A 12,280-nucleotide genomic window follows, 5' to 3' on the forward strand; every position below is an offset into this window, starting at 1 on the left:
AAGACCCCAGACACTACTCACCAAGGTAGAATGTAGAGCATTGTCTTTATAAGCTGTGTCATGCCAATTGAGCTAGATGTTCCCCAAGACCATTTTCCTCTTTATTTTGATGAGTAGGTTTGTTAGCTTTCTTTGTGTTTACCGTGAAATTTACCCTTATCTTTCTAAGTTTGAATCAGTCTATTATTATTTGGTATCTCCTTGCCTTCCTCTCCATTAGAAGGTTCTGTAACTATACCATTTATTCCCTCTTTTATTGTTCCTATGTTACTGTCATTTACAGATTAACTGCTCTGATTTCCTGTCGTGTTTCTTTTGGTTTTGGATAGTCCTTGAGAGTTCATTTCCTAGGTTGGTATCTTGCTAGTACAATCCTGTGTCCTAGATTCAGCCTGTGAGCTGATGTTTTTGTTCTCAGATTGAAGGACTCCCTTTAATAATTTTTGTAAGTTTCATTTGGTTTTTACATATTCCCTTAATTTCTATTTTTCTGGAAATGTCCTAATTTCACCATCATATTTGAACAACAAATATCCTTGGCTGGCAATTTTTTTCTTTCAAGGTTTTATATGTGCCATCCCACTGCCTTCTTGCCTGCATAGTTTCTGCTGAATAATTCGAGCCTAGTTGTATTGTTTCTCCTCTGTACGTGACTTTTTTTTTTTTCCCTCAAGCTGCTCTCAGGGTTCTTTGTTTGTCTTTGGTTATGATTTGTCTTTGTGATTATGATATGTCTTGGTGATTTTCTTTTGGGGTCTATCATATATGGAGTTCATTGAGCTTCTTGGATGGACAGCTTTTCATCTTTCATGACATTGTGGACGTTTTCTGTCAGCAATTCTTCAATGATCCTCTCTGTGTTTTCTGTTTTCTCTCCCTGTTCTGGAACTCCGATCACTTGCAAATTTTTGCTTTTGATAGTATCCCACATAATTCTCAAGGTCTCTTCATTTTCTTCGTTCTTTTTTTCTGAGCTGTCCTCAGAGTTGTATGCAAGTGTTTGCCTTCAATTTTGCTCATCTTGTCTTCCACCATTTCAAACCTGCTTCTTAGCCCTTTTATGACACTGTCCATTTCTGAAATCTTGTTGTTTATTTTTTGAATTTCTAATTGTTGTTTTTGTATGATTTTTAGTTGTGAATTTATCGTATTTTGTTCCTGCATTATTTTCTTAAATTTTTCCATTTTTTGTCTGTATTTTCCATGAATTTGTCTGCCTTTTTCATGAATTTGTCTATTTTTTCCCCATTTTTGTCTGCTTTTTGCTTCAACTCTGGATAGCTCTGAATATTAGAGATTTGAATTCCCATGAGGTAGTTCTAGTGCCTTTTATTCTACTGGAAAGTCATCTGGTGTTTTATTTTGGATGACTTCTGGAACCATCTTGCCCTGGAACTATCCTGCCCTGTTTTTGTAAATGTTTTGATATTGTCTGCTGTCTTTGGGGCATTCAGTAGTTATTTTCCTCGCTTATTGACTGTAGATTTGTTCGTTTCATCCTGATTTTTAATTTTATTTGGCTATATCTGAGCAGGTGGGCTGCATGTTCTTTGTTGTTTGCTCATCTGTGGGCACAATACTCCAATAGGCAAGGTCAGTCGCTCAGATGTGGTACTGCTGGTCTAGCTGAAGAAGAGTTGCTGGGATGGGTTGTTTGTGGTACTTACTATGGCCACCAAGGCGGGCCAGTAATCAGTGCAGGGCAGGATCCAGTAGGCCGTTCCTGGGCTGCTTGGTGGTGTGATGTTCAGTGCACAGTGAAGGTAGGCAGGACGGAGGGGGAGATTGTGATGTGTGGAGCCAAGATGGGTATGGGAGAGAGGAGAGGGAGGAGAGAGGAATAGGAGCCAAAAACATACAAACAAACAAGACTAGTAGGGGAGCTTGTCATTGGAATGGAGAGATGAGAGAGTATGAAATGAGAAAAGCAAAAAGGAGAAGAAGAAGAAAAAAAAAAAGAAAAAATGAATAAATAAAATTAGAAAGAAAAAGAAAAGAAAAGTTCCCAGGGATCCCACCGGTGTATCTTCAAGGTCCCGGGAAGTTGCTCCCAGGCCATGAAGTACAGCCGGGCTAGAAGGAGTAGAGATGTCACTCAAGGCCAGGTGTTCAGGGGACAGGAATATAGGGAAAGCATGGAGAGATGAGAAACTGAGTAATGAAGAAAGACAGAAGGAGAAAAAGAGGGAAAACAAACAAACAAATAAAAAAAGAACAAGAAAACCCCCCAAAAAACTAGGGGAAAAAACCTCAAATAACAAGAAAAAAAAAATGCCCTCAGGGATCCCTCCATGAGTCTCCGCAAGCTGAGGGGCTAGGTCCCAATTCGAAAAAATAAAATAAGATAAACAAACAAACCAACAATTCAAAACAAACAAACAAAATCCCCGGTATCCCACCAGTGTGGCAGCATGGACAGGGAAGCAGTTTCACATTCGAGCTGCGTTTCACAACCTTTCAGGAAGAAGCAAAGATGGTGCATGGAGCCAGGTATTTGATAGAAAGGAGGGGGTGGTGGTGACAGGTAAAGAAGAAATCTAAAGAAGCGAAAACAAGCAACACCAGCAGCTAACAAATGGCACTTAGGGAGCTGGCCAGTGCGGGTGGGTGGAATCCAAGCAACACCAGGGTGAAGCTGGTGCTTTCTGGCCAAGAGACTGTGGCCACAGGAAGCAGAGGAGGCTGAGTGGGGTTGAAGAAGGGTGGGAGGTGGGAAATCATATATCGCTGGTTACCGGTTGTTCTGTCTCCTGCTAGAAGCTCCATGAAGCTGCTTTCTGGTACCCACTGTTTGCTGATCTCTGATAGGAGTCCAAGATGGCGGGTCTGTGCTGCGTTAGCTGATAGAGGACCTCTACATGTATCTCTCTTTGCTCTCTGTTCTCTGTCAGTTTCTTATTCCATTCGGTGCTTGGCTGAGTTCCTTATCTCTTCATTTGATGCCTAGGGTTTCAGGATTTCTGTTTTCTCTGTTTGGCTTAGTTTTTCAGATCTTTGCTGTGGAGGGACGGTGTGGTGCTTCTGCCTCTAGCTCTATGTTGCCAGGCTGTGTCGCTCCACCAAGTTTTTTGAAACACAAGTTCTCACAGTTATAAAATTTGTCCAAAGAGTATATGAAAAATGTGTCAACACAAATGAAAATAGATTTTGCCTTGATGCTGTATGTCAAGGATAATTTTTTTTCTGGATGGGCTTTTATTATGATTAGTTAATGCCAACTGTGTATGTCGTGTTCTGTGGTTAAGCTTGTGTGGCACATGGCACTCTTTCTCAGGCATTGTGGGGCATCTAAGGGAGAAAACTTTTTAACTGTCATTCAAAACTCATAATAGGAAAAACACACACACATATATAATACAAGGCAGAACATCATGAATTTTATGAGAGGTTTGAAGAGTTATGGGAACGCTGAGAGAAGAGATAAACTCTGTTTGAAGGGACTTGCACTGCCCCCCTTGCACTCCTTTAAATGGTTTACTATCAATTAGAATAAAGTATTCCTAATGTCTATCAGTACATTTTATTTTCACACGATTTTACCTTTAAACCATTTTGGTAAAAGAAACATTCAAATATGACATGGTTGTTAAATGGGTGTTAGGTATGTCATAAATAATACAGTTGGCAAATAAAAGTTAACCTTGGTGTCATTTTAGGACTTAAAGGAGAACGTGGGGATCAAGGAACAAATGGGGTTCCCGGATATCCAGGGAAACCTGGAGAACAAGGTAGAGTATAAAATATAAATATATCTATTGTGTACAGTCATGCATGCAGTATGATACTTATTTTTCCTCTTGTTTGTATTTAGAAGTTATCAAGAGGTAAGACGAAAATCTTAATTACTATTATTTTTCTAATAATTCAATGTGATGAATAGCTGCAGTGTAAACAGCACTGTTCTGGAGTTTGGAGACCAGATAAAAATGTATGAGCTTTCCTTCTCCCTCTATTTGTTCTTGGGGAAGAAGATCCCTGAATCTTTCTTGTCTCAGTTTTTATTTTTGCCTGCAAGATTTTGAGTTTGGAGAATAACTGAGCTGGGCCAAAATGCAAAGGTAATGAAATACAATGGGTAACTATGGTTCTAATAGTCTTAAAAGTAAAAAAAAAAAAAAAAACTAGATATATGAATTTTAAATATAGGCTATTATTTCTCAGCATCATTAACTTTACCTCTTGTGTAAACATTATATAAATTGCTCAGTGTAAGAGCCTAGTAAACAAACCAACCAACCAAAAAAACCTTTGCCATTGAGTCAATTCCAACTTATGGTGACCCCATGTGTTACAGAGTAGAACTGCACTCCATGGGGTTTTCTTGGCTATAATCTTTATGGAAGCAGATTGCAAGGCCTTTCTTCCTCCGTGCCTCTGGACAGATTTGAACTGCCAACCTTTTGATTTGTAGTTGAGCACAAACCCTTTGCACCACCAAGGGACCTAAGAGCCTCCTTGGCCCAGTCATTACTGAGGCAGAACTAGATTTCTAAGTCCCAGGTAGATTTTGTTTTTATTTTTTGAGTTCTGCAGCAAAAACATGTTGTGTATACCCTATGTGATCGTTAAACATCATTTTAATTTTCTATTTCAGGTAGACTTGGTTCTAAGGAAGATAAAGGAAACACTGGACTGGCGGGAATGAAAGGACAAAAAGGCTCCAAGGGGGATGCATGTGTGAATGGTACCAAAGGAGATAAAGGAGAGCGAGGGGCGGAGGGTTCACCAGGCTTAAATGGAGAGTCTGGGGCCAAGGGTGAGAAGGGGGAGATAGGGGAAAAGGGCTACTGTGGAGATTCTGGGGAGAGAGGAGAAAAAGGACAAAAAGGCAAGGAGGGCATGAAAGGACAAAAAGGTAGCAAAGGAGACATTGGAATGGAAGGCAAAAGTGGCCCAGATGGCCTGCCTGGGGCCAAAGGTGAGCCAGGGGTTAAAGGAGCAAAGGGGGAACTAGGTCCTCCTGGCCTTCTGGGACCTGCTGGGCCAAAGGGCGAGCTTGGGAGTAAAGGAGTCCGAGGATCTATTGGGAAGAAGGGGTCCCGGGGCCTTAAAGGCTCCAAGGGCGAGGTGGCTGGAGTTACTCGGTCGGCTTTCAGTGCCGCTTTATCAAAGCCCTTCCCTCCTCCCAACATTCCTATCAAATTTGACAAGGTTTTCTATAATGACCAAGGAAATTACAGTCCTGTCACCGGTAAATTTAGCTGTAGTGTTCCTGGAGCATATGTATTTTCCTACCACATCACCGTGAGAGGCCGCCCTGCTCGGATCAGCCTGGTGGCCCAGAATAAGAAGCAGTTCAAGTCCAGAGAAACTCTTTATGGTCAAGAAATAGATCAAGTCTCTCTCCTCGTCATCCTGAAATTAAGTGCAGGGGACCAAGTCTGGCTGGAAGTTTCAAAAGACTGGAATGGGGTGTATGTCAGTCCTGAGGATGACAGCATTTTTACTGGGTTCCTTTTGTACCCAGAGGAGCGTCCTGGGATTTAACCATAAATTTGAGTTTTGAGTACGGTAGTTTGGATTTGGTGGAATATGTCAGGTAACATAGAGTAGTGCTATTATTTTTGTCATGATTACAAAATTAATACAGAAAAAATAAAAAAAACATTTATCACCCAGAGCACATTACAATTCATATTTTAAGGCATTGCCTTTAAAAAATAATTTATTTGTATTTGAAAGCATGTGTGTATTAGTTTTATAGGTGGATTTTTTTTTAATTGTACTTTAGATGAAGGTTTACAGAGCAAATTAGTTTCTCATTAAACAATTAATACACATATTGTTTTGTGACATTGGTTGCCAACCTCATGACATGTCAATTGTAGGTAGATTTTTTTCCATTTATCATTATAATGGCATTTCTCATGCCATTTAAATAATATGTGCATACAAAAATATGAATGAGATTTGTGGTTAATGAACATTTGTTACTAAATGCCTTCCCTAGCTCCTAAAAATGTGTGTAACTCCTTTCTGTGTGAATGTGAAGCTAGGAGCTGACATACTATGATGGACAGGCATTTCTCTAAAGTTTCTGATTCTATTGGGAGGCTTACCTTTCAACAAAATGCAACTATTCAAGTTAGTTTAATTTAGGGAGAATACACCTACGTAGTGTTAAACACTAGCTAAAACATCTTTAAAATTTATCAGTGTGTGTTTGTCGAGTGTGTAAGTGTCTTACACAGACTCGTGTATTGGGTAAAATGTAAAAAGAAAGTTGGTAAAGACATTGCTCAATCACAGCAAAGATCCAGCCAGTCATCAAATCACTGTGCTTATAATGTCCCTGAAAGATTCAAGAATAAACTTAAATCATTATTGATCTAAAATTTCACTCCTTTCTTCATGACAGAACACTTGATTAGGATAACTTCTTTGGCTTCATTATCATGGCCTCTAAAATAATTACTTTCAGTTATTAAGTGTTAACACTGCTAGAGAAGCTGGGAATTTTGGAATTCACTTACAGTGTAAATGTTTAATAACTCTGTTATATTTAATAATTCAGTGGCTTTGTTTTTTAAAAAGCAAATTGACTGTATCCAAATTCAATTTGCTTCAATGAAGGCACATAGTTAGGAATATTTACAAGTCAAGCCAGGGAGTGGGTGATGGGGAACTTCCTGGTCTTGCTCTGCAAACTTTAATAAACATCATTCATCTTTGAGAGTCTCATCCATATATTAGAACCGTGTTTCCCAAACTGTGTTCAGAGAAGAACCATTTCTAGAAGTTGTTATGAGTTACTGGAAAAAATAGTGAGTTCCGTGTTCAAACAAAAGTTTGAAATGTCATATTTTATATCTTCCTCTTGAAAATTTATAAAGCACATTAGTGTAGTCTCTAATGTTTCCATGGAAAATAAATTTGTTTTTTGTTTTATCCAATGATTCTAATTTTATTTTGGGTATAGAGCTCACTAATTAACATTCTTTGGAACAGGATTTTATAGGCTACACCAATTTTGGAAATGTTATATTAGTTTTCTATCCAAGGATCACCCAGCAGGCTGAGGTAAAGTTAATTACAATCTAGTACGCCTGACATTTCTCCCTTTTTTCAGCAGTTTTTCACTGCTTAGATTTTAATATTGCTTTAGTTGTGACTGTGCTTGTATTTGTCAGAGGGAGAATAAGATTATTTGTAAGTGATTAAAAAATATTTGCAAGCAGAATTTTCTTTCTTTTCCATCTGAGGATTGTATAGTGAAGAGATTCAAGAACTTAGAGTTTGTCTGTTTGTATGTATATTCGTATAGATGCATTTGTTTTTTCTCTATGTCTTCTTCATTGGGTTGGAGGGATTTGGGGAGACTGAGAATAGACTAACGTAGGAAGATGGAAGAGAAAACCACAGAAAAAATGTGATGTGAAAGGCAACTGGGCAGAAAACCAGTTAGGGAGAAACAACTCATATGTAGAATATATGATACTTAGTAGTGTCATACACATGTGTTTGTGTTAGGCATTTTATATGAAGTCTGAAGTTAAGAGCTTGGGGTTAGGACCCAGGATTGGTGGTTAACTATGAGCATTATTCCAAGGATTCCAAACCAGGGAAGTAGTCAGACTTTGAGAATGACTTTGGGAGGGTGAGTTCTAGGTTCTTTACACCATCCTCTGCTAGGAGGGTCCACCACACATCTGTCAGTTTGTCACACTGTGGTGGCTTGAGTGTTGCTGTGGTAATGGAAGTTTGCCACTGGTATTTCAAATACCAGCAGGATCATCCTTGGTGGACAGGTTTCAGCAGAGCTTCCAGACTAGGAAGAAAGACTTGGAAGTCTACTTCTGAAAAAACTGGCTGGTGAAAACCTTATGAATAGCAGCAGATCATTGATACTGTGCCACAAGATGAGCCCCTCAGGCTGGAAGGCACTCAGAATAAGACTGGGGAAGAAGTGCCACCTCAAAGTAGAGTTGACCTTAATGACGTGGATGGAGTCAAGCTTTCAGGACCTTCATTTTCTGATGTGGCAAGACTCGAAATGAAAAGAAACAGCTGCAAACATCCACTAATAATCAGAATGTGGAAAGTATGGAGTATTAAGTTAGGAAAATTGAAAATCACCAGAAATGTAATGGAATGCATAAAGATCAATATCCTAGTCATCAGTGAGCTGAAACGGACTGGTACAGACCATTTTGAATCAGACAATCATATGGTCTACTATACCGGGAATGACAAATTGAAGAGGAATGGCACCGCGTTCATCGTCAAAAAGAACATTTCAAGATCTGTTGTGAAGCACAATGCTGTCAGTGATAGGATAATATCCATGGGCCTACAAGGAAGACCAGTTAATTGGACTATTTTTTGAATTTAAGCACCAACCACTAATGTCAAAGATGAGGAAATTGAAGATTTTTACCAACTTCTGCAGTCTGAAATTGATCAAACATGAAATCAAGATGCATTGATAATTACTGGTGATCGGAATGCAAAAGTTGGAAACAAATACAAAGGATCAATAGTTAGAAAATATGCCCTTGATGATAGAAATGAATGGCGGAGATCTCATGAAAGAATTTTGCAAGACCAACAGCTTTTTCATTGAAAATACCTTTTTCAACAACATAAACAGGATTGTACACGTGGACCTCATGGGATGGAAAATGCAAGAATCAAATGGACTACATTTGTGGAAAGAGACGATGGAAAAGCTCAGTATCATCTGTCAAAACAAGGCCAAGGCTGACTGCAGAACAGACCATCAATTGCTCATATACAAGTTCAAGTTGAAGCTAAAAAAAATTAAAACACGTCCACGAGAGCCAAAATACAACCTTGAGTATATTCCACCTGAATTTGGAGACCATCTCAAGAATAGATTTGGTACATTGAACACTAATGACCAAAAAGACTAGACAAGTTATGGGATGACATCAAGGACATCATACATGAAAAAAGCAAAAGGTCATTAAAAAGTTATGAAAGAAAGAAAAGACCAAAATGTATGTCAGAAAAAACTCTGAAACCTGCTCTTGAACATGGAGTAGCTAAAGCAAATGGAAGAAATGATGAAGTAAAAGAGCTGAACAGAAGATTTCAAAGGACAGCTTGAGAAGACAAAGTAAAGCGTTATAATGAAATGTGCAAAGACTTGGAGTTAGAGAACAAAAAAGGGAGAACACGCTTGGCATTTCTTAAGCTGAAAGAAATGAGGAAAAAATTCAAGCCTTGAGTTGCAATTTTGAAAGATTCTATGGGTAAAATATTGAACGGCACAGGAAACTTCAAAAGAAGATGGAAATAATACACCGAATCACTGTACTAAAAGGAACTGGTAGAAGTTCAACCATTTCAGGAGATAGGATATGATCAATTACTGATGGTATTGAAGGAAGAAATCCAAGCTGCACTGAAGGCATTGGCAAAAAGCAAGCCTCCAGGAATTGACAGAATACCAACTGAGATGTTTCAACAAATGGAGGTAGTACTGGCGGTACTCACTTGTCTAAGCCAAGAAATTTGGAAGACAGCTACCTGGCCAACCAACTGGAAAAAATCCATATTTTTGCCCATTCCAAAGAAAGGTGATCCAACAGACTGTGGAAATTATCGAAAAATATCATTAATATCACACACAAGTAAAATTCGGCTGATGATCTTTCAGAAGCAGTTGCAGCAGTGCATCAACAGGGAACTCCCAGAAATTCAAGCCAGATTCAGAAGACAACATGGAACAAGGGATATAATTGCTGATGCCAGATGTTTACCTGTGGTTTACTGACTATGCAAAGGCATTCAACTGTGTGGATCATAACAAATTATGGATAACATAATAGGAATTATGTTATAACATAATGGGAATTCCAGAGCACTTAATTGTGCTAATGTGGAACCTGTACATAGATCAAGAGGCAGTCATTTGAACAGAGCAAGGGGGATACTGTATGGTTTAAAATCAAGAAAGGTGTGCTTCAGGGTTGTATCCTTTCACCATACTTACTGAATCAGTATGCTGAGCAAATAATCCAGGTAGCTGGGCTATATGAAGAACGTGGCATCAGGATTGGTAGAAGACTCATTAACAACCTGCAGTATGCAGATGACACAACCATGCTTGCTGAAAGCGAAGAGGACTTGAAGCACTGATGAAGATCAAAGACTACAGCCTTTAGTATGGGTTATACCTCAACATGAAGAAAATAAAAATCCTCACAACTAGACCAATAAGCAACATCATGGTAAGTGGAGAAGTGATCGATACTGTCAAGAATTTCATTTTACTTGGATCCACAATCAATGCCCATGGAAGCAGCAGTCAGGAAATGAAATGTAGTCTTGGATTGGGCAAATCTGCTGCAAAAGACCTCTTTAAAGTGTTAAAAAGCAAAGATATCACTTTGGGTACTAAGATGTACCTGATGCAAGCCATGATATTTTCAATCGCCTCCTGTGCATATGCTGGACAATGAATAAGGAAGACCAAAGAAGAATTGATGGATTTGAATTATGGTGCTGGCAAAGAATATTGAAGATACTATGGACTACCAGAAGGATGAACAAGTCTGTCTTGGAGGTAATACAGCCAGAGTGTTCCTTGGAAGCAAGGATGGTGAGACTTTGTTTCACCTACCTTGGACATGTTATCAGGAGGGACCAGTCCCTGGAAAAGGACATCATGCTTGGTAAAGTAGAGGGTCAGTGAAAAATAGGAAGACCCTTAACAAGATGGACTGACACAGTGGCTGCAACAATGGGATCAAGCATAACAATGAGTGTGATCATGGTGCAGGAATGGGCAGTGTTTTGTTCTGTTGTACATAGTGTTGGTATGAGTTGGACCTGACTCGAGGGCATCTAATAACAACAACAACTGCTAGGACAGTGAAGAAGTGTCACTACAGAATATCCCTTTCTTTCAACCATAGAGTGTCCCTATCTTGTTAAAAGCAGAAAAATAAAGAGTAGATCTTTTCCATCTATAATGGGTTGAATTGTGTCCCCCCAAAACATATTTTGAAATTCTAATCCGCAAGTCCCTGTGAACAAGACCTTGTTTGGAAATAGGGTCTTTGATGATGTTATCAGTTAACATGAGATCATACTTGAGTAGAGTAGGTCTTAATCCAATATGAGTCGTGTCCTTACATAAAGAGAAGAAGAGGCACAGAGGGAAGACAGAGACAAAGATTGGAGCGATACATCTCCACGTCAAGAAATGCCAAGGATTGTGGTGGGGCCAAGGTGGCGGAGTGGTCAGATGCTTTCTGTGGTCCCCCTTACAACAAAGACCTGAAAAAACAAGTGAATCGATTGTATGTGACTGTTTAGGAGCCCTGAACATCAAAGGCAAAGTTGAAGAATTGGACTGAGTGGTGGAGGGAGGGAGAGACGGTTCAGAAGCAGCGAGGAGTGCCAGACCTGACCTGGTGGAAGGCTGAAACCTTCAGGCTGGATCAGCTCCTGTGTGCTGTGAGGCTAGCAGTGACATGCTGGGAGAGGCCTGGTGGCAGAGAGTTTACTAGGCCAGCCAGAACCAGTGAAAAGCAGCACCCAAGCGGCTAAAGGTAAGTACTTGCGTGTGGCCTATCATGGGGATTAATTAAATAAAATCCCATTTGGGAAAAACCTCCCTCCCATTTACATCCCCTACCCCCCACTCTGCACTGGGTCCCGGCTGGCTTCAGCGATTGATGAGTCCCCTGGGCCGGAAGTAGGACCCTTAAGGCACCCTGAGCCATTCTCCCAGACTTGGAGAGGGAACAAATTAACAAACAGGGAAAAAATAAGCTGTCAGCTCCCCTGAGCCAGGACCTCAAGGTTGGCACAGTTCCTTTTCCTAAGCAGAGTCATAAGGGGTTGGCAGACTTTGAATGCCTTTCACCCCTACATAGACTTGTGTTGGCTCATTTCAACAGCATAAGCCCTCACTACCACAGTACAACAGGGTATATACCTGAAGTATAATTTCAACTGTTTCAGCTGTGAAATGGCAGGTTTGCGACGTTTGACACTGCTCTGCCCATTAAGCAGGCTCCTCACCTGCCCACAGCAGGGGCTTGAGGACTGGTGGCTCCACCCACACTACTTAGCCACCTGAGACAGGGGCCCAAGAATAAGTGGTGCCCCCTAGTCCTTACGGCCAACAGCAGAGGGTGCTCATAGTCTGGCTGCAAAACTCATCCACCTACTTGCTCTAAGGAACAGGGACACGCTTTCTTTTCAGACACTCAGGGGCAGCCATCAGCCCCCTGCCTTGCTCAGCACAAGACCTCCTACTGCAGCCAGATCCCTGTGCCTATACCAATCACCCAGGCCTGTCTAG

General features: G+C 40.2%; 1 protein-coding gene across 1 annotated transcript in view; it reads left to right on the forward strand.

Moving 5' to 3' along the window:
- The window catches only part of OTOL1 (otolin 1), a 17,967-nt gene extending 12,480 nt beyond the window's left edge, over positions 1 to 5,487 (forward strand). The window contains exons 3-4 of the mRNA XM_004384882.1: positions 3,657 to 3,728; positions 4,595 to 5,487. Coding sequence (XP_004384939.1) covers positions 3,657 to 3,728; positions 4,595 to 5,487 — 965 coding nt within the window. The remainder of the gene's footprint in view (positions 1 to 3,656; positions 3,729 to 4,594) is intronic.
- The last annotated feature ends 6,793 nt before the right edge of the window (positions 5,488 to 12,280 follow it).

Source organism: Trichechus manatus, unplaced genomic scaffold, assembly GCF_000243295.1.
Source record: "Trichechus manatus latirostris isolate Lorelei unplaced genomic scaffold, TriManLat1.0 scaffold00129, whole genome shotgun sequence".
Lineage (NCBI taxonomy): Eukaryota > Metazoa > Chordata > Mammalia > Sirenia > Trichechidae > Trichechus > Trichechus manatus.